This window comes from Hemisphaericaspora subhashii (assembly GCF_019202705.1).
Source record: "Hemisphaericaspora subhashii strain CBS 10753 chromosome Unknown scaffold58, whole genome shotgun sequence".
Classification (NCBI taxonomy): Eukaryota; Fungi; Ascomycota; class Pichiomycetes; order Serinales; family Debaryomycetaceae; genus Hemisphaericaspora; species Hemisphaericaspora subhashii.
Genome location: NW_026057330.1, coordinates 1 through 26,864, shown reverse-complemented (window position 1 = coordinate 26,864; position 26,864 = coordinate 1). Strand labels below are relative to the sequence as shown.

Here is a 26,864-nt window from a genome sequence, read left to right as displayed (position 1 = left end):
TTAGTTCTTAGTTTTACAAATCAGATTTGCCTTTATAATATAAACATAATTATAGCCTTGTAACAATAGCTTATTTCTTTTAACTGTTTAAGTCTCACTTTGAGACAGGGTTGGCCCCGGGCTTTGAGTTTTTGACTGATCTTACGTTCTTCATAGTCTCATTTCCCTCATTGATCTTCAATATAGAACAGTAAAACGAATTCATTATTACTTACAACTTACAATAATTGTATCCTTGTAGAGGAGTTGCCGGTAGATTCATAGTTCACTCGCAAATAAATCCTTCACCATACAAAATTTTTTTCTCACTAAATTGTTCAGTCCATCTGAAAATTTTCGATTGCGTTGCTAAATTCTAGTAACCTTAAAGATTACTTTACAATCAAGGATTAATTATGTCTAACGTAGGTTTACAAGTCAGACAAGCTGTTCCATCGATAGATCCAGTGGTCGCAGACTACGCAGTTGGTTATATCCAACATGTTTCGAATTCAACAGAAGATATCGTTTTGGCTCAACAAATCAGTATTGATAAAGAAATGGATTTCATTAAACAATTATTAATTAATGCTGGTGGATCTAATGAAAAAGTATCAAACTTAACTAAAACAGTTTCAGAACAATTGAATACCAAATTAACTAATAATATGGAAAAATTGGCCATTACTGGAGATACTTCCAAAAGATTATTGGATATTAATATTTTACAAAATAGTTCTAAAAGAGATATCCATTCTTCATTAGCATTACTTTCTGCAAGTAATGATATTGAACATACGGGTAGAAAAATGGAAAGTAGAGTTGATAAAAAGAAATTGGAGAAACAAGAACGTAAAATTGCTAAAAAAGTTGCAAAGAGAAATAATCAATTTGTTCAATATGAAGCATCTAAATTATTAAATGAAAAGAAAGATGATGATTATGATTCATTCTTCCTTGAAATCAATCCCCTTGACTTTGGTTCCAGTGCTGGGAAATCAAAAGATATCAAAATTGATAATTTCGATCTTTATGTTGGTGATGGTCAAAGAATCTTAAGTGATGCTTCATTAACTTTAGCATATGGTAGAAGATATGGTTTAGTCGGTCAAAATGGTATTGGTAAATCCACCCTTTTAAGAGCATTATCAAGAAGAGAATTACTGGTACCTAAACATATTACGATTTTACATGTTGAACAAGAAATTCGTGGGGATGATACCCCAGCATTACAAAGTGTTTTGGATGCAGATGTTTGGAGAAAGAGTTTACTTCAAGAAGAATCCAAGATAAATGAAAGAATTGCCGAACTTGAAAAATTAAGAGAAGAATTTGATGAAGAATCAAATGAAGTTAAAAAATTAGATAATGAAAGAGAAGATTTAGATGCTCATTTACAAGAAGTTAATGATAAATTAAATGAAATGGAATCTGATAAAGCAGAAAGTAGAGCTGCTGGTATTTTATATGGATTGGGTTTTACTAGAGAAACTCAATACTTACCAACAAAACAATTCTCTGGGGGTTGGAGAATGAGATTATCACTTGCTAGAGCTTTATTCTGTCAACCTGATTTATTATTATTGGATGAACCTTCCAATATGTTGGATGTTCCCTCCATTACATTCTTGGCAAGATATTTACAAACCTATAAATCTACCGTTTTGGTTGTTTCCCATGATCGTGCATTCTTAAATGAAGTTGCAACCGATATCATTCACCAACATTCTGAACGTTTGGATTATTATCGTGGTTCTAACTTTGATTCCTTCTACGCTACCAGAGAAGAAAGAATCAAAAATCAACGTCGTGAATATGAAAATCAAATGGCGGTTAGAAAACATTTACAAGAATTTATTGATAAATATAGATATAATGCTGCAAAAGCACAAGAAGCACAATCACGTATTAAGAAATTGGAGAAATTACCAGTATTGGAACCACCTGAAGATGATAAAATTGTTACATTTAGATGGCCAGAACCTGATAAGTTATCTCCACCAATATTACAAACTCAAGATGTTACATTTGGTTACACACCTGATAAAATATTAATTCGTAATGTTAATTTAGATATTCAAATGGATTCAAGAATTGCATTCGTAGGTGGTAATGGTACTGGTAAAACCACATTATTAAAACTTTTAATGGAACAATTAAAACCAACAAGTGGGTTTATTTCCAGAAATGGTAGAGTAAGAATTGGTTATTTTGCCCAACATCATGTTGATGCCATGGATCTTACACTTTCTGCCGTATCTTGGATGTCTACTGCATTCCCAGGTAAGACAGATGAAGAATATAGACGTCATTTAGGTTCATTTGGAATAACTGGTTCTCTTGGTTTACAAAAAATGCAATTATTATCCGGGGGTCAAAAATCGAGAGTTGCATTTGCCGCATTGTGTCTTAATACTCCACATGTATTGATTCTTGATGAACCTTCGAATCATTTGGATACTCAAGGGTTAGATGCTCTTGCAGATGCATTGAATAATTTCAAGGGTGGGGTATTGATGGTTTCTCATGATGTTGCTATTATTGATAAAGTATGTAATGAAATTTGGATTAGTGAAGATAATACAGTTAAGAAATTCCCAGGGAATATTTATGATTATAAGAAACATATCTTGGAAAGTGCAGATATTGCCGGTGTTGTTAGAAAGCATTAGTTTTCTTAGTTTGAGTTTATAGAGGAATTAACAGAGATCTATTCGTTCGTTAAAAGCGAACTTGTAGAGCCTAACTTCTTTAGTAGTGCTACCAGGTGAGATGGGTTGCCAGGTGCTTCAGGAGTCAAAAACCGGTGTTCTTTATTCTATCTTGGCAGTGTGCAAACCAAAACTCATCTTTTGACATATGATTACAACTCGCTTTGGAGCCGAGTCACCCCTCAACGGGTATCATGTAATTCTGATCTTGTTTACCCCACGTAAAATTCTGTCATATAAAATTGATCACAACTTCCACTTTCTCCCAGGGAAAAAAGAGTCGAATTCACAACAATTAATTAAACAATGCAATCTCAATCTTCCCCTTATCTTCCTGTAGCTAAAGCAACTTATACATCTATACGAACCATGAGTAGCTTGACACCATTATCCCTAAAGTTCAAGATTGGAATGGGTCTCTTGGCGACATATACTTCATTTGAACTTTATATGCATCTTAGAACTCAGTATCTAATTCGAAGTCGTCATCGTGAATATGAGAAATTTAGAGCCAATAATAAAGATCTCAAAGATTTAGATATTAGTAAATTCAAATCAGAACTGGTGTCAGGAATGTTTGTTAATCCATTTGAAGAATATCGACCTCAAACTGCATTTGAATTCATATTTGTAAGGATCATGGAACTTGTTGAAAGTATTTATGGTAGTAGAATTGAAATTCATCAAAAGTTACCACATCCTCATGATGGTGCTGTTGAGGTTGAAGATCTTTTAAAAGTATTTAAACCTGATTTAGAACGATTTAGAAACAATTCTAAAATCTTTCAAGAATGTTGTGAAAAGAATGATTTTAAACCGTTGTTTACAGAAGCTAGTAAATCTTGGTTATTAGCTAAACCAACTTTACCTTCATTAAATCAACAATTATTATTCTCATGGTTAGGACAATCATGTACATTTTTCCAAATTGGTGGTATTAATTTCTTAACGGATCCAATTGTAAGTGACCATTTAATCACCCCAAAAATTGGACCTAAAAGATTAACAAAATCAGCAATGACATTTGAAGATATTGAATATGCATCAAATGACAATCTTAATTTTGTATTAGTATCACATGACCATCCAGATCATTTAGAATATGACTTAGCTAAAAAGATTAGAAATGAAACTACTTGGATTGTACCATTGGGATTAAAGAAGAAATTAAACAGAAAGGGGATCTATCGAGTAATTGAAATGGATTGGTGGGATACACTAGATATCACAAAATATATATCAAATCATGAAAATTTCCCCGGAAAATATGAAATAGAATGTGTACCTTCAATGCATTGGTCAGGAAGATATGTATTTGATTCGAACAAATCATTATGGTGTTCATACGTTATAAAACGGAATGGAGAGTCAATAGTATATCATGCCGGAGATACCGGATATCTGAAGGAACTTTTTGATGTAATTGGTAGCAAAATAGGACCTGTAACGCTCGCATTATTACCTATTGGACAATATTGTCCTTCATGGCATCAAAAACCAAGACATATCTCCCCGGAAGAATCACTCAAGATTTGTTCACATTTATCAGCTACGTTTATGAAGGGGATTCATTGGGGGACATTTAAATTAAGTAGTGAACCTATCTTAGAACCAAGGGAGACATTGACTGAATTATCGGAAAAGTTGGGGAAATCAGCATATTTTAGGGTGCCTGAGTTTGGGTTGACATATCTATATGACCTTCAAAACAAGACAGAAATAGAAATTCACGTCTAAGAAAATAAAATAGAATAAATAAATGCATCAGAATAGCTACATATTCAATCTAAAACAATTGTAGATACATTAGTGCACATCGAAATTATGCTATCGAAGCTGGCCACTGGCCTTCCGCTTTCTTTGATACCTTCTTTCGAAATCTAGGGCGGCATCCTTATATTTTTCTGAGGTTACTTGTACAGCTTGCAAGTAACTATCCGTTATCTCTGCGGGAACTTCAATTCTCAATGATTCCAGTACTGAAACTAGATCTGATTCTATCCTTTTGATTTCCTCTTGTGTACTTTTGATCACTGCTTGTAATTCGTCGATTTTTAACTTCGCACTTATTTCAGTCCTCTCCTTGTATCGATTTAGAGTCTGCAAAGCTTCACGTAACTCACCTATGATTCCTGAAGTTTGCGGTATTACGTCTTGTGGAATTTCTTCTTCATACGGATCTATCCAATCCATTTCATCAATTTGACAATCATATCGCTCCATCAAGGACTTCTCAATAGTGGCCCATAATTTCGATCTCCCAGAATAAAAATATGAATGTGAATGTCCCCAAGTATAGGTTACTTTCACGCAATCTTCACTTTTGTATTTCATGAGAAGTTTCGCCGCACAATTAGTATATTTGCCATTTGTCGCGGAAGGGATACTTTTTATACAAATATAATACTTTGAAACCCCAACTCCTCGAATTCTCTGATGCCAATTGAAATATTTCATTGATATTTGCATGAAATTTACAACTTGATCATATGTCATTTCTTTTGTCCAAGATTTTTGGAAAAGATTTTCCAGTAAGATATCCCCATAGAAAAACAGGAGTAGTCGGGATGAAGCGTCAATATCTTCAGAATGTAATTGTACGGATAATGGAGGAGGTTTTTCAAATGCTATTGTATTATTAGCAACTTTCTTATTGAAGTCCATAATTACAAAAATTCCATTTCCTGTTTCTTGCGGTTCGCTCTCTCTCTCGCTCTCCTGCTCAATTTCTGATCTGTATTGTTCAATCAAGCCATAATGCTTCCTATGTTGTGTTTCATCAAAGTTTTTCTCGAGATATTCTGGATCAAACACTCTACTACGAAATCCGGAGTCAATTTCTGGATATTTAACCAACGTCAAAAAGTATGGATGTGAAGTTGCAAACTCATGCTTTATTTTCGGGAGATTAAGAAATGATTTAATCAAAGGATGAAAATCTTCATCAACTGGGATTTGGACATTAGTAGGATCCTCTAAAAGCTGGCTAATGATTGTTTTGGCATCATTTTCTAAATAATCTCGAACATAGTTTGGAAGGATTGATTTACAGTGTTTCATAACATTTTCCGCGTTTTCTTTGTCCTCAGGATCAACAGCAGCAATCCGTTCTGTTAGTTTGTTCATTGCTGCTTTTTTTACATCGTTAGCCAGAGCATTGCTGCTACTGGGGGAACTGGTGGAAGTCATTGGGGGTAAATAGCTTTGTTGTTTACATTGTTGAATAGATCGCCAAAAAGAAAAAAAGTGGTCAAATTCCCAATTGGGCGATGGGCCAGAGAGAGAGCTATCAAAACCAACTTTCTTTCATAACAGCCAGAATTCTATAGGTAGTTATACCTCATTCGAGGATATCAACAGTCATATCATTATTGCCTAGCTTCCTTGAAGAAATAAGAATTGGACTTAAATAATACAAGTAAAAGGTATGTCACTAAAGAGGATGAAGGTATCACTACATGGCTTTCACCAGATTGGTTTCCGAATACCTATATACAATGGAAATAGGATTCATCAAACGTATAACATCTATTTACAGAATATGAAGATCACACACAATTATACACAAACTTCAAAGAGCCTGATTCCTCAGACCTAAAATCCCATTTTCCAGGGTCCAGGGGAACCAGCACAATTAATAAAATATACAAAAAAAGAAACACACACACATAAAATTCATTAAATAATCGTCTTGTTTTCATCTTATATTCTCTTTTTCTTATTGTTGATCTCTGTAAATAGCTCTTAATTTTGCTCTTTGAGATGCCATCATAGAAGTTTGCATAGCTTGATAACCCGAATCAGATCTAATAACAGATCCAATCGACATAAATAACCCAAAAGTACCAACTGAACCCATTATATATTGACCCAAAGTTCTCATAACCCCATTTGGACCAGGACCATTTTGTATAATTGAAAATCCACCAAATAATACCCCAACACAAACTCCGACTGTAGATCCCATAAGAAGACCCATTTTGAATTTGTCGAAGTTGGATGGTTGGTGGCCGTATTGATATTGTTGTACTGGAGGCATGATGATTTGATATAGACTGATAAAGTAGTGTTGTTTCTATCCCTAAATACGGATGGGGTTATTATTCGGTGATGACAATTTGAATTTTTTTTGAATCTCCTCCTCAGCTCTCGAAACCGAAACTGGAAGCGCCAACACCAGAAAAATCTCACCAATAAAACAGAATTGGTTAAATGTACACGACCTCCTCGACCAGAAGAAAAAAAAAATTGGATCTCCCAGAAATCTTATAACTCTCACGCTACTAGGATTACCCTTGATAAACTACTGACTAGATAACCAAGGGGATTATATCTATCCAGTATTATTATTTATTCATTTGTGTAATATAGAACATATCAAGCAGTTAAACTTACCTTCCACCTACATATACATATACATATAGCATAACAATGGGATCAAACACTTCAAAACCAGAAACTAAAGTATTTACTCCAAATATTCCAGTTGATTTCAGTGCTTCATTCTTATCACAATTAGAATCATCACAAGAGGTATGTTAACATCTCATATAGCCGTTTGTTCAGATTCATCAGTATTTTTACTAACAATTGCTTGTTATAGTCCGATTTTTCACGTGCTCAACATACTGAAAAATATATTCAAGAAAGAGTGGCAGCTGAATTAACCAAATTAGAAGCAGAAACAATTGAAAAGTTTAGAAATACTACCAGCAATGCATTAATAAAGGACAATGACAACAGCAACACAGTAGAAGCAGACAAATTAGCTTCAGTACCTTCATTAAATGAAAAAATCACCAAATTGACTGAATTATTACAAGAAAATATTAAATTAGCTAAAATTGAAGTATCAGATTCGGTCAAAGCTTCAAGAGAAGAAGTTATTAAATGCTTAAATGAAAATCAAGGAAAGAGTTTGAATTGTTGGGATGAAGTTGAAACTTTTAGAAAATTAGTTAAAGAATTGTAATCCACAACCAACCCACCCTTTAGTTCGTATATAACCCATTTTTAGTAATAAATTACACTACTATTATTATCGTATTTATATATAGATATACCAACCTACAAACCTAATCCTTTGTAGATTAAAAGTAAAGCCGAATCAGATTCACCACCTCCAGATAATGTTTCTATTTTTTCCTTACTAACAGAACTTACTTTATCATCATTAAACAACCACCATTTCTCCCCATCAATATCCGCCGGATCTTTGACATATGCCTTATAATGACCACCATCGGCACTTGCACCCATATGAGTAATGACTGCATTTAAGACATATACTGAAGAAGGATTTTCGGTAGTTTTATCAAGATCAATATTATCAGGTAATACTGAAACTAAATCATCTTTAAATTTACTTTTAATTGATATAATCTTCATTTCATCTTCTTCTTGTTGTTCTAATGGGTTTAAAGTTGTATCTTTTTTAGCCTTTTTGAAATCTCTAACTAAATCCAAATTATCTTTTTCAACTTTTCTAATTTTATCTCTAATAATTACTTTATCTTGTTTTATTGAAGGGTCTAACATTTCTGCTAAATCTAATTCAAATGGGAATTGAACTTTTCTTAAAATTTTAGATTTCTTATTTATATCTCTTCTCCAAAAGAATCTCATAAAATGTACGGTTAAATATTTTGGTAATCTTGTAATTGTTTTAGTGATTTCATAATCAGTATTAGCACCTAAATTCTCATTATGTTTTTCAATAGTTTCTTTTAAACCGGCCAATATTCCATCTCTTAAGAAATTTGTCTTAATATCAATATGACAATTCAATTTAAACGATTCTTCAGTTCCAATTACAACATCTTCAGGAATTGCAATACATTTAGTTTCAGTATTATAAGTAATCCTAAATAAATCATCAATTTTCAAAGATTGTCTTAAAGAAGTTAAGATTTGTGAAAATGCTTCTTCTGCATCTTGTTGTTTATAAAATCCATGAGATTGTTCCGCGAATTGAGGATAAAGATTTCTAAAAAGGGTAAGAAATAATGTTGGGGTAATAGTTTCATGTTTTTTAGCCATTTGTTGGAAAAGACTTCTCATGGAAACAACCAATGCATCATTTGGTGACAGTGAAAGTGCTGATCTTGTTAATTGATAATCATTTAATCTTTTATTAACATCTTCAACTTGAAATAATGCTTGTAAAGTAGAATTTAAATAACAAGTATTTCCCAAGTTAACTAATCCAGAAGGATCATTACTAACTTTAATCAATTGATTTTTATTTAAATCTTCAAGGAAAACTTGTTTTTCAATTGGTTTTGATGGTAAGTTCTTATCAGGAGTTCCCAATACCATAATTGGAACCTTGGGGTTTAATCCTAAAGTGGATACAATTACATCATCAGGTAATTTCCCACCTTTAACTAAGATCTTTTGTCTTTCTGGGGGAATTAATGTCAATTGTTGAATCTTTTCTTTTAAAATTTTACCATTATCATCTTGAGAAAGTTCAATTTCATAAACCTTTCCTGCATTTTTGATGGAAACTAAAAAAAAGCTCATGTTAGTCAACGGTTCAAAGCAATAATACCAATATCATTTATACATACCAATGAATGTAGACATCTTTAACCCTTCAGTCAATGTTTACCTTATTTGATGATTAGTGGCAAAAAATTTGACAACTGTTGAAAAATTACAAATCTTGTTCGCACCTATAAACTCGTTGACAGAAAGTTGGAGGAAAGAGATATAAGTTCGTGTAAAATGCATCAAAAAATCAATTTTCAAAAGAACCCTATATAATACCTATTATAAACACTACTAACTAATTACTATTACAAACTACCCTAAGATTCATCTAAAAGTGAGTATTGATTCAAAAGAATACAATCCCCACCCCGTTCCGGATCTAATCCATAAATATAAAATACACCTTCCGAAGTCACCACATAAATATGTAATAAATTAACTTCTACCAATTCTCGATTATTCCCACTATTAATAGAATCATTATCTTTAATATTATAAGATTGTGGGATAAAATCATGTTGTAAAACATTAGTCATAACTGCAATTGATTTTGCATCTTTACTAATTGCATTAATTTTCAATGATGCAAAATGTCTAGTTGGTTCTAAAATTGATGAAAATCGAGATGGTAAAAAATCTCCCATTTTTTGTGCCGCTTTGCGACCTAATGTTTGTGAAGATCTTCTAATTAATCTAGCCATTGATAATCTGGTTTGATCAATTAATGGTTCGGTTTTAGGGGATGAGGAGGAAGAAAGGTCTTTATTTCCACCGGCAACATCTTCGGAATTTATACTTGCATATGAATTTGTTGATCCTTGTGAAAGTTTTCTATGTTTAGTAGATGAGATTACATCTAATGAGTCGACGTCGTCGTCGACACCTTCTTCGTCTTGTTCTTCCCCTTCATCGTCATCATCATCCATTGCATCTGAATCATCACCATCATCTCTTATTTCCTCAAAATCTTCTTCCAGTACAGAACTTTTCCTGTTGTTATTATTATTATTTATAGATCTTGGTTTTGGAGAAGTTGGAGAAGATGGACCTGAAGGTAATGAAACTTTTTTAATATTTTGACCTTCTTCTTCAATTTCTTCTGCAATTGGTTCATATTTCCGTTTATCATTATTTAATCTTTTGGATTTTTGTTTATTAGCTAAAGCTTCTTCTTCACCTAATCTAAATATATGAACCGTTAAACTTGAACTTGTAGCTATGACATATTGATTATCTGAACTAAATCGAAGTGAATATATTTTGGTTGGATATGTACCTCGCCTGAATTGATATAATTTTACACCTGTTTTCACGGAAAATACTCGAACAATAGTTCCCTTATCTGAAGCAGTAGCAAATAATGTACCATCTTGAGAAAATTCCATGGCAGCTATAGTTGATTTATGAGCTTCAATGACCGAGATTGGTTCTAATGTCGAAAGGTTAAATATTATTACATCTCCAATTCTATTTGGTGCATTACTAACTGAATGAATATTATTTTGAATTGATTTGGTTCCACCATTGGTATTTATTCCATTAGCTAATAAAGAATCATGAGTTATTGTTTTTGGTGGGGAAGGGTATGCTAAATAATTATTTCCTTGTTTATCTGGATCATATGATATTGCACATAATCCAAATGTATTTGGACTTGTTTCAATTGTATGTAATAATTTCATAGTTGAAATATCATATATATATATTTGATCTTCTAATACCACAATTAATTTAGTTTTAGTTAATTTAACTCGTAAAATACTTGAAGGAAATATTAAATCACATATTGTTGATTGTTTCTTTGTATTGATAATTCTTAATTTTCGAGGGGATGATCCAATTTCTTCACCTAATCCAACTATGGCAACTAATGAAGTACAATATAACATTTCCACTATACCTATACTTTCATCCTTTTTAAATTGATAACATCTTCCGAAATTAGGTTGACAATTGAATATTTTATACCCATTATTTAATCCTAAAGCAACACATGAACAATCTTGATTAAAAGTGATAAAATTAACTGATTCATCCGAATTCTTAATACTACTTAATACAGAAGCTCCATCAGTATTTAAACTGTTAGTATATTGTCTTGATAGATGTTGTGTTATAGGAGCAGTTGATTGAATCTTCATCATTTTTGATTTGTTGTTGTTAGTTTGTTAAACTACGTGGATATAGTGTATCTTTTTTTGAGATGGGGGGGAAGTAAAGAAACAAAACTAATTTTAAATATATGAATCTGAATATGACAATTAATTATAGATAAATAAATTGTAAATTGATTAAGAAAGTAAACTGTATTTTTAATTGTTTATAGATTTAGTAATAAAAACTGTAATATTTGTTGTATTTATAAAAAGTGTGTAATTGTTTAGGGGAAGTAATAAATTGGTTGTTAGTTTGTAAGTTGTGTTGTTCTTCTCTTCTACCTGTAAAACAGGAAAAAAAAAAATAGTCAATTTCAATTTCTTCTCTCATTCTTTACATCCTTCTTCTTCTTCTTCTCTTTTCTTAGTATCTTTTTCTTTACCATATTAAAGTATATGTATATACAATAATCTATATAGAAAGTAGCTGGTTGCTCATCTACACCTATGTTACTATCCTATCACTATCTTTTACCTGGATATGATAGGTCGTACTGACAATACTTCCTGGTCAATTAATTAACAACCCTCTATCTCTACCCTTTACTTTGGAATATTAGAAACAGAAAAAAATGACAACTCTATTTAAATGGTTGCAAATTACTACTTTAATAAATCTATAAAGTAATCATAATTGGTTACAACAAACTGATAACTAATTTGTATTACTCTAAAGACAAAGAAGATATTCTGAGTTGCTTACCTTTCTTCTAAGAGTTTGTCGTTTTGAAAAGAATAGTAAAGATGTAGTCAGGTAGACCCCGGTTGCAAGGCTGCAAGTTGAAAACAAGCTTAGAAACGACATCTTTCTAAGTATATCGAGACCAGATTGATTCTTTTACCACAGCGCATGGCACTCTACACAAGCTCTCGGTAATACTATTGGTAGATAGCAACCTAGTCTACACATCCTAGCCGATTCCCATTTCGTCAACGGCATTCAATGAAATTACACAATAATAACTTATATATTTTAAACTATATGTACAACACTCAATATACTGTAACTTCTGAATTACAAAACTTTTATATGTAGATAACAGGTTAAATATTCTTAACTAACCAAGTAGTAAATTTATCAATCATTTCAGGAGTAACATCATGACCAACACCATCTTGAATAAATATTTCAGAATCATCATTTGTATTTATATATAAATCACACCAAACAGAACTTACTTTCATTGGAACTAATTTATCATCTTTACCAAAACAAGCAAACATTTTAATTTTATTCATGGGGAAATTTTCATAAATTGATATATCAATTTTACTTATCATTTTATGAAAACTTTCAGGATAATTCAATTGTTTTTGTTCATCTGACAAGTTTAATTCATCATAATAAAAATAAAAATATTTCTTATCATAATCATCTGAATCTAATGGTGTTTGTCTTAATCGATTAATTAATAAACTAGTTAAATCAGTACATCCAACAACTGGATTAATAATCTTAACTAATTCAGGATATTCATTTGTAAATCTAAATACAGTATGACCACCAAGAGAATATCCACTTAAGATATTATTAAATTTAATATCACAATTTGGACTAACTTCTCTAAATTTTGGATGTAAATAAATATCTAAATTTAAATAACTTGGTAAATAATCCATAATCAATTTTAAATCACGAATATTCCCTTCAATTCCACTCACCATATCAATTGCATGATTGCTATTCCCATGTTTCCAATCTTCATTTCTAATTTCTTCAATTAATCTCTCTCCATGATTTCTAATATCAAAAGTAACACAAATCAAAGGAATTGATTCGATTGATTTTGCATCGGGGTTCTTGGTGAAATATTGATCTAATATATTATACGCTATTGCTTCAGTAAATTTATAATTCCCACCTCGTTGATGAATTAAATAAAGAACATTAATCGGAATTTCTTCAACATGAGGATGATTCTTATCATTGAAAGTTTGAATATATGGAGCTAAACTTTCAGAATTATAAACATAGGTGGAAATACCACCAATATTGAATTTCACTTTTGAAAATGATTCAGGATTAAAATCAAATAATTTCATAGTTAATTAACTAATTGTCTTGTAATGGATGGGTTAATGAAGAGAAAGAAAGAGAAAAATGGTGTGAAATTTTTCNTTAACTTTGTAATTGTCTTGTAATGGATGGGTTAATGAAGAGAAAGAAAGAGAAAAATGGTGTGAAATTTTTCGTATGGGGTCACAACTGGAGTCACTAGAAAATATCCCTCTTCCCCCAAGGAAAAAAAAAATATTAAAACGAGAACCGTATGAGCCCCGTGGAAAAGGGCTCATAGAAGCGAACTTGCATGATTCCATTTCCATTCGTTTCCATTCCATTTAAAAGCAGCTGATTCTAAGATTCTAAGATTAAGTTGTAGTCTAAAATTAAACGAAATAACGCGTTTCTCTATACATTCAACTACATACATAAATATACACATACTTCCTCAAAATCATACACAAACGAAAGGTCACAGATTTCCACTTGGACTAACAATTCTAATTCCAGTATTTAATAAAGCATTTGCACTTGCAAGTTTTTCATGTTCTTCTAATTCTTTTCTACTGATAGTACTACTTCTACGCCGGACTTCACCATTGATACCATCATTCTTGTCATTTACTTGTAATTTTGATTCATTTGTAAGTATTGGTGATAATAATCTTTCATGTTCATTATGGATCTCTAATTGGGCGATTTGTGGGGTTAATGTTGTCACCGGAGATCTTGATCTTGATTTCTTTTTCTGAACAATAAAATTCTCCAGTAATTCAATCGATTCAGAATCATCCTCTTCCTCATCCTCATCATCATCCTCATCATCATTATCAAGATCTTCTCCATCATTAGTATTATCCTCCTCCTCAATCTCATCCTCTTCATCCTCACCCTGTTCATCTTCATCATCTTCAGGCTCAGGAGGAGGTCCTAATTTCTGGGAAACAAAATCCACAACTTCTCTCCAAGCTCTCATACCTCCCATACTTATATTCCCATCAATATCAATACATTTCTCCACTGGTTTTAATACACTCATATTAGGATATGTTTCTTGTAACAATACCAATTGTTTCTTGGTTATTGGATGGGAATACATGGCATTTGTTAATGCCAAAACGGCAATTATTGGTTTAGGAGAAGGTAATGTATTTTCCAATATTGAAATATCAACCTTCAGACCCTGGGGTTGTAATTGTGATTGTTGTTGGGGTGCGTGTAGTTGTTGGGTTGGTGGAGGTGGTGGTGGCTGTAGTTGCATGTGGGGGATTGGCCATACATGTAATACTTCAGTTAATAAATTATCAGCTAATCCATTAACCAATTTCGCCATTGTATTTGCAGACAAGGGACAGATTAATAAAATATCGGTCCATTTTTGTAATTCATAAGATAAACTATATTGCAGTAATAATTGAGGAGTTAATCTATGTTTTTGTAAATTGGCGGCAACAGCGCTGGTAGTGGTGGCATTATTAACAACCTTCAGAATCATTTTTTGAAATGGGGAAGTTAAAAAGAATTTCTCACCATCATCATGAAACCAAATCTTACTAACTCCCAATTGTTCCAATTTATTTAATTTATCCAGTAAGATAAATTCAGCTGATTTTGTTAATATAATTTGAATTTCTAATTTCTCACGAGTATATAATTCAAATAATTTTTCAATTATTAAAAAGATATTTTTATGAATTGTTATACAACCAGTTATACCAAATAATAAATGAATTTTATTATCTTCACATATTATATTTTGTTGATGAAACATTTGTATATCTTCTCCTGCACCTACACCTGGAATTCCACAAATTGATGAACTTCTTGAATTATTATATGAATGACGTAGTATATCTGAAACTTTTTTATCTTCACTATATCTTAAAGAATTCATTCTTGAAGGTGGTGGGCCCCCACCACCTGTTATTATATCAATTTGATGAACTGGTGAAGAATCAGATTTTGAATTAGGTGATGCAATACTAGATGAAATACTTTCGGCTTGACTTATCGGCGTAAAACTGATCTGGTTACCTGTAATTTCATCAATTGCCATTTCACCACCACCAATTAATGGACCTGGATTATTTAAATCGATTAATCCATGCATATTTGGACTTATATTATCTGTAGTTATTAAGAATTGTGGATGATGATTTTCTAAATGATGTACTTCATTATTTAATAATGAAGGATTTGATTGATGTCGTGGTCGCTGTTCTTGTTGTAGAATTTTATTTATTGGTTCTGTTGAATTAGATAAACAAGATTTTAATGTTGGATCTTGTTTAACTACTAAAGATGGCATTCTCTCTCGTTTTGCGGTTGATGTCATAGTTGTGGTTGTGGTTGTATTTGGGGTTTGTTCTTTTGGAGATGGACCTAATTGTGGTTTAAATTGATTTGCAAGTGGTGGCTTGGTTGGTATTGGCGAATGTAGTATTTTCTGTGAAGAGGGAGAATCTTTAGGGGTTGCTGTTGGGGATAATGATGATCGTGTAGAACTAGTTGTTGTAGTCGTTGTTGTAGTTGTTGGATGTTTACCAGTATTAACTAATAACTGGGGTTTTGTAACTTCTTCTTCTTCTTGTTCCTGGTCAGGAGGTTTTTGGGCGGCTATTATCGACTTCTTATTGTCTTTGTTATTATAACTGTCTGATGACATCATACAAGAAAAAAAAAAATTTGGTGAATGGTCGTCTGACTATTTTGTAGTTAAGTTTGGGATGACAAACTTTGTCAAGAACAAAAGGATGGGCGGCTAAAAAGTAAACTTGAGTTGAGTTGAGTTGACTTTTGTACAATTATAGCAATCTGTTAAGGAATGTAATGAAAATGATTAAAAAATTAATTTAAAATGATTTTTCTCATTAAAAATAAATAATTAAGGAAAGAAAGAAAGGAAGTGAAAAGGAAAGTAAGTTTCCAAGTTTCCATTGTTTCGTTGTTCACAAATTTAATTATTTATTTTTAAAACACAAAAATAAAAATAAAATAGTTAATCACGTGATTTATTATGTAAGAATGGATGTTCTTCTCCAGTCACTCACTCAAATTTTCTATATTTTTTTCTTAACTATTGGTATTACAATGTTGGCTGGGGATGTTTCATTTTTTATCCTTTTGACTTAAAACTTACAAAGCTTTTTTTTTAGTTGCAACAACTTAATCTTTTTCTTGTCAGGGGGGGCGATGGTCATCATTTGTTTGTTTTGAATGATCATTACTTATAGGTAAATTCTATAGAGCAAGTGTCTCTCTCTGTGTTTCTCAGACTGATATTCACCTAATAATGATCAGGTCATCGTCATCATCACCTAATCCACGTTGTCAGATATTTTCATTAGTTAATTAGTTCAAGAAAAATGGCGTCAAATTTATTGCCACTGTAATATTTCGAACGGAAAAATAATTTTATATGGTACTGTACAAACCTTATTTATTTCCTCCTGTTGCTAAATCTTCAAATGCGCTACCCAACAACTTCTTCTATAGGGGTAAATACCAATAGTTTATAAATTACACCTTTATAACAATTGAATCCTTGGGTGTNCTTCTATAGGAGTAAATACCAATAGTTTATAAATTACACCTTTATAACAATTGAATCCTTGGGTGTTAAATGTGTTTGTTTGTTTCATTAATTAGAAACATTTTCATTTTACTCAAGACAAATGCTGTACAATAGTTTTTTTGTTAGTCGACTAAGAAAGAGAAATGAAAATACAGAAAAATCAGAAAAAGCCTCATTAATAAATAAAATACTTCAATCGAGACTTTTGTAAATAGATATACAGTAAACCCCGTCAAAATAAACTAAATCTTTCTTGGTATTCGAGGTATCTCCGAGCATAACAAAGTAATCTGTCTCCAAAAATCTTGAATCTGTCATATGCTAAACCGAGGTGGCTGTCTTATAATATTTTTTTTCTCTCTCTTTTTTTTTTAGCAGCCAGCGGAAATAACCAACCCAATCTCCGCCACCGAATTGCCCCATCCCGGCCTGTCTGGACTCTAGACAATACGGAGTTTACAATTATATTGCTTTGTCCGTACAAACAACGGTACGGAACTAAAGTCTAAGCTTCCGCTCATACAATAGATGTCACTTCTTATCACATGTTAGGTGGTAGTCCCCCACTAAAATAAACTAATCTCATTGTAGTTACCCCAATAAATGAAAGTAGCAAACTTACTCTAATATGGGAGCCTTGGCCCTGGCTTTGTCCCCATTTTCAAAGTACAAATTTCCTTAATCGGTTAAGTTCCGACCCGGAAAAAAATTTTTGATTTTACGAACAAGCCATAGACATACCTGTGATTTTTTTTAGTTCAATATAAAAAGGTTAATGAAGAAGCCCTTAAAGGTTTTTTTTTTGCTATTCCTTTCTGTTTTTAATCTTATAAAATAGATAATGAAGAAATATATTGGCAATATGAATGGAATTTCAAAATCAAAATCATCAAAATCTGATCTGAAAAGTCGTAAATCTAGTTCTAGTTCAACTAGATCCAATAAACATTCATCTCCTCCTCCAGCTCCTCCTATTGCCAACAATCCATTTGACAATCCTACTTCCACTGTTGAAAAGCCAGTTATTCAACAAACTGACGAATCAACCACAACATTAGGAGAATCATATGCCGAGGTTCCTAAAGCTCAACCATCATGGTATACACCACTTTCTGAAATTCAACCAACTATTCAAAGATTATCAAATGGTTTCTTCCAAAAACAAAAAACTCATTCAATTCAATTTAGATTAAATCAATTAAGAAATATTTATTTTGCAATTAATGAAAATATTGATGAATTATGTGATGCTTTATATAAAGATTTTGGTAGATCTCCTTCTGAAACAAAAAATCTTGAAATTAATACCTCCATAAATGAATTAGTTCATATTATGGGTAATTTACATAAATGGTTAAAACCAGAAACAGTCACTGATGTCCCACTTGCAATGAGAACAAATCCAATATATATTGAAAGAATCCCATTAGGGGTTGTATTGATTATTTCTCCATTTAATTATCCATTCTTTTTGGCCCTTTCTGCTGTAGTTGGTGCAATTGCGGCTGGGAATTGTGTGGTCTTAAAACAATCAGAATATGTCCCTAATTTCTCAAGATTATTTGGGAATATTTTAACCAATGCTTTAGATCCAGATATCTTTGCCGTAATCCATGGAGGAATTCCTGAAACTACATTATTATTGGATCAAAAATTTGATAAGATAATGTATACTGGTAATAATATGGTTGGGAAAATTGTCGCTGCTAAAGCTGCTGAAACTTTAACACCAACCATTTTAGAATTAGGTGGGAAATCTCCTGCTATATTATTGGATGATTTACAAGATAAGAACATTGAAACCGTGGCAAGAAGAATTATTTGGGGAAGATTCACTAATGCAGGACAAACTTGTGTTGCTGTTGATTATATTTTGGTCCCATCTAAGATTCATGATAAATTAGTTGAAGCGTTAGTTAAAATTGTCAATAATGAATTCTATCCAAATCTTGATGAAAAATGTACTAGTTATACCCATATTATTCATGATCGTGCTTTTGAATCCATTTCCAAGATTATCAAAACAACAAAGGGGAAAGTATTAGTTGGAGGTTTAGAAACTGCTGATCCGACCTCAAGATTCATTCCACCAACTATTATCGATAATGCAACTTGGGAAGATTCTTCAATGCAAGTGGAAATCTTTGGTCCAGTATTACCTATTTTAACTTATGACAACCTCGATGATGCCCTTTTACAAATCACAAGACATCATGATACTCCATTAGCTCAATATGTATTCACCAGTGGATCAACCAATCGTAAATATAACACCAATTTAGACAAAGTGTTAACCACAATCAGATCAGGGGGAGTAATCATCAATGATGTCTTGATGCACTGTGCATTGGTGAATGCACCATTTGGTGGGGTTGGTCAATCAGGTATGGGATCATATCATGGATATTTCTCTTTCAGAAATTTCACTCATGAAAGAACAACCATGGAACAAAAATTATGGAATGATTTTTTGTTAAAAGTAAGATATCCCCCTTTTAATCAAGATAAAAATAGATTAATTAAGATTTCTCAAGAATCTTATGGTGGGAATGTTTGGTTTAATAAAACTGATGATGTTGATGTTTTTGGTCCAAGTTTTGTTTTCAGTGGTTGGAATGGGTTTAAAGGATTCTGTGGAATGTTGTGTGATTTTGCTACCAAGGGACTCTAAGTAGGTAACTTTGTTTAATTCTATTTGTATGAACTTTAAATGATGATTGTACTTTCTTTCTGTTAATCGATAGTTTTGCAACCATCTCTTTTGATGTTTTTTTTTTGCAACACTTCTTTGTATTCATAAAAAAATGAAGAGAGAGATTGTTATGGCCAAGTAGCTATTCGTAGATCTTCTACCTCGGTTATAGCTTCGTGGTCAGTATTGTCTTATGATTTATAACAGAGATTCTATTATCGCTTTTACTCCTCTACAGTGGCGAACTGACAATACAAGAACGTAAAGATTATTTTAAATTAAAAGACTATTAAGATTTATTAAAAAGCAAGTGAAAACGGGATTATAAAAGGTCCCTAAAAATGAACACACCAGTTGGGAAAGTAGACTCTCTCTCTATTACTCTTCACAAATAAAAGTAACTTCACAGAATCCCAAACCAGAATCTTTCTTTCCTTCAATTTCAAAATCAAACTCATTACAATATTGATAAATATAAGGTTTTGCCCCTGCAACACTACTAACAATATTCTTAACCAATTGAGGAATTTCAGCCATAACATCAATTCTTTCAACAAGATTCTTTAAATCTCCTTTAACAACCGCAACTTCCTCATCACCTTTAATATATCTGAATTCAATCCCCTTTGGAACTGGCCAACCGATTTCATCAATTGATGAATCTAAATGAACAACTTTATTATTTATAGTTGCATATAAGATTTTTTCATTATTAGCAACAATACCAATATTAACTCTTGTATTAGCATAAGATTTTGGGGTGGTGAATTCCATAGTTACAGCGGAATAATTTTCCGATTGGAAATTCATATAATTCCAAGATTTGGCAGCATGATGAGGTTTCATCCCTTGTAATGCCATGACAAACATCGATAATCCATTATCAATTGAATATGTCTTGGTCGGGGTCTTGATAGTACCAATAAGTTTACATCTTGGCCAGAATAAATGTCTCATTGAACCCCATGGTTGTTCTGGATCTTCTCCATACAAGGTCATTCCATCTTTGCCGAATATAACCCCATCAGTCATTCTAGTTACGGTGAAATTAACTTCAGTTTCCTTATTAACAGTACTATTTAAAACATAAGTATTGCCATCTTGAATTTCTAAACTAACACCATCAGCATAAAAATTATTCCCTTCAATTCTAAAATTATCTAATTGAGTAGAAGTCCAAATATTTTCTTGGGAATCTTTATATAATCTAAATGTAAATTGTGCAGTAGTATGAACTCCCATAACATTAGAATGAATAATTTGAGCAAATCCCGCGATTTTATTAATCAAATCGGTGAAATAGAAAGTTTGAGTTTCAACATTGGTATAATTTGGTGATTGCCAGTTGAAATCACTATCTACAGTAGCACGATAAATCGATGATGCGCCTTCTTCATCTTCTGAATCAGAAGTTTCTAAACAACGTTTAGTAATTGGATGAATTGCATCTGGACCATATTCTGGTTCTGCTGTTCCTGCGACGACTGAAAGTCCTGATTGTACCCACTTAAGCATATTCCTATTATTATTGTTTTGTATATAAAGAGTGGATGGCGTTGGAAGGAGGAGTAGAGTAGTGTGTGGTTGAATAAAAAAAATTTGGTATTATTATTTTTATTATGGGCAACAAGAAAAACTTTCAAGGGGACTCTTCAAATGGTTAAAAAATTATTGTTCGTTTCAGTACGTGTCTGTGTGTGCGTGAAAGCAATTATGTGTATGACAAAAAAATAAACAATAGCAGATTATACACTACACGCATAGGAGGAGATTTTAGATCCCCCCGTCGAATTTCAAATCTCATCTGTTGCCTTAAGTTTGTTCTGTATTGGGTGGAATCCCGCAGAGACCGAGACCGAGATTTCATAGACAATAAAGAAGGAGGGTGTTCTACAATGGAAAGGCTTGTGGCTTTCTCATTTGTTGCGATGAAGGAAGGGAATTTGACACTTCCAATATTGCTTTCAAAAATGTCATATGTAAGACTTAAACCAACCATCTTACGTCATATTTACATTGCCTATTCTGCGATACCATGAACCATACTATCATCAGATAGGTTTTTTTGGCTTTTGGCAAGTAACAACCGTATAAGATGAACTAGTAGTAAAGACAATTTTCGTCTGATTAAGACGATCGTTTTCTGATTTTGTGTAACTCTTTTATTTTGCAACTACCATTCGTTGCTTGAAGATTAGTGTATCTAACTCATCTATTATCAGGATTGAAATCTTGTTTTCCCTTCTATATTGGTATCTCCCGTAGATTTTATTATTTTTTTATTAAGTTTACTTATTTGTGTTAATTTTCTGCAATTTAGAAAGCTTATGAAAATGAACACATCAACACTCATAGTGTATACTCTTCAATCAACCGTATTACATTCCACATTACATTCAGTACGGGCCCGTCATGGAGTTCCCTGAGACACTGTAGTGTTTCCGGCATGGTGCTATTGATAAACGATAGAAAAATTTGAAGATCTAAGAAACAGAAGAATGTCAATAATAGTTCTATGATTGCCAAGCTTATTAAGTATTACATAACAACGGTCGGAAGAACCCCTGAATTTAACCTTATAATTACATTGTTGTAATAATGTGTTAGATCCCACACACGCAATTCCAAGGAATGTATGTATTGGATCTTTTTCGTCTGCCCGTTTGAAATCAATTGCCACCAAGATTCTACTTAATTTAGGATCAATTATTGCACAAAGGTTAGTCAATGCTTTGAACCTTGATGAATACGTTATGTACACTGGCAAACATGTCCATTTGGATTAACTTACCATGAATACCAGTATGCTTTGTATACTTGATCCATCGTTTGTTTTATTTTCTTCCAAATATCTTGCCTTCTATCGGATAACGATGTCCTCTGTTTATCATTTCGAGCTTTTAATCCAAGTTTAAGAAATTTAGTTATGTTAATTTAGCAAGCAGGTTTGGAAAATTATAGTTTATTGGACTATAGAAGCAAATCAATGGACTGAAGATTTTCGTTTCTTTACTCAAGTACATGTATTAATTAGTATATTTTTGGGATCTCTTTTTTGCAGCAATTTCTAAGATTCCAAGTTCTTTGAATATCTTGAACTAAATACTACCAAAACCTATAGAGTATCACAATCTAGAGTCTAAGAAATGTATTTACATTAAAGGTATAGTACTTTTCTCATTTAAACCGAGATGAATCAAGACAGGATTGCTGGTGGTTCCAAAAAACGCGACAAACAAAGTTTCTTTCGAAATTAACCGAAACTTCCCCCCTTGCGCCTTACCAAATTTATTTTATTTTATGTTGTGGGATAAAAATAATGCTAAAATAAAGAGTCCGCGTAGGTTAGATATGAAGCAAATTACGATATTCTTTCCAAAGCATAGATTCATATCTATATTAGCAATATGTACGAGTGTTAAGAAAATGAAATTGATAATTACTGTACATTTTAATAAAACGGAGAGGTAGGTATCTAAGGAAAGAGTTGAGTGGGAGATGGTATGGTGGGGTGGAGTGGTTTTTTTTTTTTCGTTCTTTTTTTTTTTGTTGGGAGGAGGGGGCATTTTAGTAATTTGAAGAGAAAACCGATGGTTTTTTTGACGGATATTCTGTTTTCTCTTACATTTTTTTTGGCTGAGTAAATAATTTTATTTCCTGAAACAAAATTCTAAGGAATACGCGGAATGACGGTTTTTTTAATTACCTCATTGCTTTAAGCTTTCTACTTTCATTATTGGGATTGGGCTTTGGGGAAGGCTATCAAAACCTTAGTAGAATATGAGTTCTGAGTGATGATTCTATTTCTATATTTCTTGAATCTTCGGTAGTGATGTCAATGGTACATAATGGAAATTAGAAGGGGGTAGGGAAGGAAGGAGAGTTTTTTGGGGTTTACTACGGTGGTATTATTTTTCCTACCACACGACCATTCTTTCTCGTTTTAAAAAACTTTAAATATTTTTTTTGTTCTATCTCTTTGTATTAAAAATTAATTATTTGTATTTTGTGTTATATTTATGACTATTCTCGCAAAAACAGCGTCAGGAGTTGTATAGTACTGACGATGGCTTATGTAAGTTCAAAAATCAGGAGATTATTACAAGAAGAACTAGTCGAAATGACAATACTTGTTCTTAATTGATGATTATGTTGTGAGAAATGATACAGAGTTTCATATAATTGGTTTTTCTGGAATCACAAAACCACGCGGCTAAAAAACTAAAAAAAAAGGATCAATCTCAAGAAATACTTCTCTTCTTTTTTTTTACAATTCGAAATGTATGTCCATATGTCCCATTAGGATATCTTTCTACTTTGTGATTGCTACTATATCAGCACAGTCTGTTCAACAAAGTAGATTGACTCTCTTAAGTCTGTTATTTTAGATAACGGTTAGTTTATAAGTTTATATTGTACAATTAAAAATGAATAGAAATTGTGGAGTTGAATAGAATCCTTTTGTTAAATTTAAATTATTTAATTGTAAGATAAAAAAAAAGAAATTCTATAACAAGAAAAATAAAAAAAAATAATTATTTTAATTAAAATATTTTTTAATTATTTTTTTATTCTCTGTTTCCCACACACTTTTAATTTTCTATTCCTTTTACTTCTATGTTACTTAAATTATATTAGTCACTCACTTAATCTGATCTTCCATCTTTATATATTTCATTTCATTTACATTTTAATTCTTACTTCTTTCTTCTTCTGCTCAGTCAGCAATTACTCATCCATATATACATACTCACTACAACTACAACTATTACTAACTCCCAATCCCATTGTCCAATTTATTATAGATCATTTAAATTAATTAATTTTTCAGCCATTTGGAATTTTTAGCATCACATATCCCACACACATCCCACGAATTTGTATATATTGATACCATGTCTAACATATCTATACATAGTCTACAGCCCCCTTCTAATGGGAATGACAATCACAGTGCATCTCCAATACCTATACTACTAAAATTGAATCAAGATATCTTAACTCATCTAAAGAATAGTCTGATTAATGGTAATAATGTTAAATTAATAGTAAATCAAGGTAATTATGTATGTATCTCCCAACATTTGATTCCTTATATAAAACAAACTACTAACAATTCATTTACTCTAGTCAATTAGGATATCGGATAATTTGGAATTCCCATGTATGAAATTGCCTGAAACTTTAAATGTCGATTTATATTCCCTTAACTCCAGTAAATCAAGTCAATATCAAGGAAGAATTCAAACAAGATTAAATGTAATAACTGATTCTAAAAAGATAAAGCAGATTGTCAATACTGCTGCTGCTGCTGCTACCACCACTTCATCTCAATCAACACCATTTGCATCACCTATGATAGGTACTACACCTTCAATACCTTCTGTTCCATCAACTCCATTACAACCGACAAAAATTAATTATAATAATTATAGCATAAACAATGATTCACAAGATATGATTGTTAAGAAATTCATATATTTATTGGCACTTGGTCCTATTTCATATAATAAAATTACTCAATATCTAAATTATCAAAATATTGGACCATTAATAGATGAATATACTCAAATTTATGATCCTCGAGATACATTTATCCAAGATGATATATTCCCCAATGGAGCCACTTTATCTACTTCAAAACAATATATATTAAAAGATAAATCATATAAAGATTTATTAGTATGGAAATGGACAAGTTATGGAGATTATGAACGGAATTTAATTATTAATAATATAAATAGAGCATTATCAAGATTGGGATATTCAATTACTCATCCATTAAGAAAAAAATTATGTGAACCTCCTGCCCCAGAATCATCAGAATTGGATAATAATAGTGAAGATGATCAAGATAAGAAATCAATTAGATTAGGTGGGGCAATACTTGGAAGTAATACCAAAAATTCAAAGAAATCAAAAATCGTATCCAAGAGAGTAATATCTAATTCTTCCGATGATGACGATAAGCTAAAGAACTCACAATCATCAATAAGATTGGATGTGACCAAATCTCAATCCCTTCCAATTAAATCAAACAAAAGAAAACTTTCAAGTTCAAGTATAGGTTCATCCGATGATGATGGGTCCATATCTTCTTCAAGTTCCTCCGGTTCTACATCCTCGTCGAAGAAGATCAAATTAGAATTCACGTCTGGTAACGTTACTTCCCCATCATCAGAAGAAGATGAAACTGTTCTTCCATCAACTCCAATATCTGGTAGCAATCGACAATTAACTCCGTCGATTCCGAATTCTTCTCATGGGAAAAAATTGGAATATTATACAAATTTAGCCATGAAATTTAAATCAAAATATCAAGAATATTCTAATTTATATTTATCCCTTCAATCAACCACCAATAATACTACTAGTACTAAGAAGGAAAAATTGGTAAAATTATTTGAATTACATCAATTATTAAGTAAATGGAAGAAATTATTATGGGATTTTGATCGAGAATCGAAAGAAAAAAAGGGTAATCAATTTATGCTGTTAAATAAACATAAATTAAGTGAATCTATTACTACTACTGGTGGTACCGGTGCTGGACGTATTCAAAAACCCAAAGTTAATGGAAATGGAAATTCTTCTTCAAAGAAGAAAACTAAACAACTTTTGGATTATTGATACTAACCTTTTTTATTACACATTTTTTGCATTTAAGTTATTTTTTTATTATCATTTTTGGTTTTTAAGTAAATTGATGAACGTTAAGTTTGGTATCTATTTGTTTAGATAGTTTAGTATTTATATATATATATACATATAATAATAATTGCACGCATGAGAAAGATATTCTCCCATTGTTGTGTTGTACTGTGGGTAGGAAGCTATTCGGTTTTTTTTCCGAATCCTATTCATTCACCCGAATTTTTTCGAATATGGCTTTGGGAAAACTCCACTCGAATGAATGGAGATGCTTGTACGGGTGAATGGGGTGAATTGGGTGCTGTGAAGGTCGATTCGAAAAATTCGCTTTTCAAAATGTATGTAGTTCGCCCCAATAATTAAAAAATAAATTTCTGAGTATTCTGAAAACAAATCAGAAAAAAGAGCTTTTAATCCTGTCTTGAATAAATCTCATTGGACGATTGCAATTTAAAACGTGTTGAGATTTGTCGCTAATACACGCACGTGAGTAAGAATCATGTGATGAAAATCCATATTCCACGAAGGCGGCGAATCTACTAAGTAGTGAAAAAAGATGAAAAGTTTTCATACTCATTTCTCTTCTACTAGTTTTGGAATTAAT

At 31.9% G+C, this 26,864-nt stretch overlaps 11 protein-coding genes across 11 annotated transcripts; 5 read left to right on the top strand and 6 right to left on the bottom strand. All coding sequences in view use genetic code 12, as the record gives it.

Annotated features, from left to right (window-relative positions):
• Positions 1-395: 395 nt before the first annotated feature.
• GCN20 (putative AAA family ATPase) lies at positions 396-2,651 on the top strand (the record flags this gene model as incomplete). The annotated part of the gene is made up of 1 exon (XM_049407776.1): positions 396-2,651. The coding sequence occupies one exon, from the start codon at positions 396-398 to the stop codon at positions 2,649-2,651; it is 2,256 nt and encodes a 751-aa protein (XP_049262812.1).
• A 345-nt stretch (positions 2,652-2,996) lies between these two features.
• Positions 2,997-4,427, top strand: J8A68_003875 (N-acetylphosphatidylethanolamine-hydrolyzing phospholipase D; the record flags this gene model as incomplete). Its single annotated transcript, XM_049407775.1, has 1 exon — positions 2,997-4,427. One exon carries the CDS (start codon positions 2,997-2,999, stop codon positions 4,425-4,427), a length of 1,431 nt encoding a protein of 476 aa, XP_049262811.1.
• A 90-nt stretch (positions 4,428-4,517) lies between these two features.
• Positions 4,518-5,879, bottom strand: J8A68_003874 (uncharacterized protein; the record flags this gene model as incomplete). Its single annotated transcript, XM_049407774.1, has 1 exon — positions 4,518-5,879. The coding sequence occupies one exon, from the start codon at positions 5,877-5,879 to the stop codon at positions 4,518-4,520; it is 1,362 nt and encodes a 453-aa protein (XP_049262810.1).
• Positions 5,880-6,408: 529 nt separating this feature from the next.
• On the bottom strand, positions 6,409-6,729 carry J8A68_003873 (uncharacterized protein; the record flags this gene model as incomplete). Its single annotated transcript, XM_049407773.1, has 1 exon — positions 6,409-6,729. The coding sequence occupies one exon, from the start codon at positions 6,727-6,729 to the stop codon at positions 6,409-6,411; it is 321 nt and encodes a 106-aa protein (XP_049262809.1).
• Positions 6,730-7,121: 392 nt separating this feature from the next.
• Positions 7,122-7,662, top strand: J8A68_003872 (uncharacterized protein; the record flags this gene model as incomplete). Its single annotated transcript, XM_049407772.1, has 2 exons — positions 7,122-7,223; positions 7,294-7,662. 2 exons carry the CDS (start codon positions 7,122-7,124, stop codon positions 7,660-7,662), a joined length of 471 nt encoding a protein of 156 aa, XP_049262808.1.
• Positions 7,663-7,757: 95 nt separating this feature from the next.
• On the bottom strand, positions 7,758-11,329 carry J8A68_003871 (UBP6; the record flags this gene model as incomplete). Its single annotated transcript, XM_049407771.1, has 2 exons — positions 7,758-9,199; positions 9,544-11,329. 2 exons carry the CDS (start codon positions 11,327-11,329, stop codon positions 7,758-7,760), a joined length of 3,228 nt encoding a protein of 1,075 aa, XP_049262807.1.
• Positions 11,330-12,385: 1,056 nt separating this feature from the next.
• J8A68_003870 (uncharacterized protein) lies at positions 12,386-13,384 on the bottom strand (the record flags this gene model as incomplete). Its single annotated transcript, XM_049407770.1, has 1 exon — positions 12,386-13,384. One exon carries the CDS (start codon positions 13,382-13,384, stop codon positions 12,386-12,388), a length of 999 nt encoding a protein of 332 aa, XP_049262806.1.
• A 431-nt stretch (positions 13,385-13,815) lies between these two features.
• Positions 13,816-16,011, bottom strand: J8A68_003869 (flavoprotein; the record flags this gene model as incomplete). The annotated part of the gene is made up of 1 exon (XM_049407769.1): positions 13,816-16,011. The coding sequence occupies one exon, from the start codon at positions 16,009-16,011 to the stop codon at positions 13,816-13,818; it is 2,196 nt and encodes a 731-aa protein (XP_049262805.1).
• Positions 16,012-17,758: 1,747 nt separating this feature from the next.
• J8A68_003868 (hexadecenal dehydrogenase) lies at positions 17,759-19,588 on the top strand (the record flags this gene model as incomplete). The annotated part of the gene is made up of 1 exon (XM_049407768.1): positions 17,759-19,588. The coding sequence occupies one exon, from the start codon at positions 17,759-17,761 to the stop codon at positions 19,586-19,588; it is 1,830 nt and encodes a 609-aa protein (XP_049262804.1).
• Positions 19,589-19,987: 399 nt separating this feature from the next.
• On the bottom strand, positions 19,988-21,124 carry SVF1 (Svf1p; the record flags this gene model as incomplete). The annotated part of the gene is made up of 1 exon (XM_049407767.1): positions 19,988-21,124. The coding sequence occupies one exon, from the start codon at positions 21,122-21,124 to the stop codon at positions 19,988-19,990; it is 1,137 nt and encodes a 378-aa protein (XP_049262803.1).
• A 3,380-nt stretch (positions 21,125-24,504) lies between these two features.
• On the top strand, positions 24,505-26,239 carry J8A68_003866 (uncharacterized protein; the record flags this gene model as incomplete). The annotated part of the gene is made up of 2 exons (XM_049407766.1): positions 24,505-24,675; positions 24,740-26,239. The coding sequence occupies 2 exons, from the start codon at positions 24,505-24,507 to the stop codon at positions 26,237-26,239; spliced, it is 1,671 nt and encodes a 556-aa protein (XP_049262802.1).
• Between the last annotated feature and the right edge of the window lie 625 nt (positions 26,240-26,864).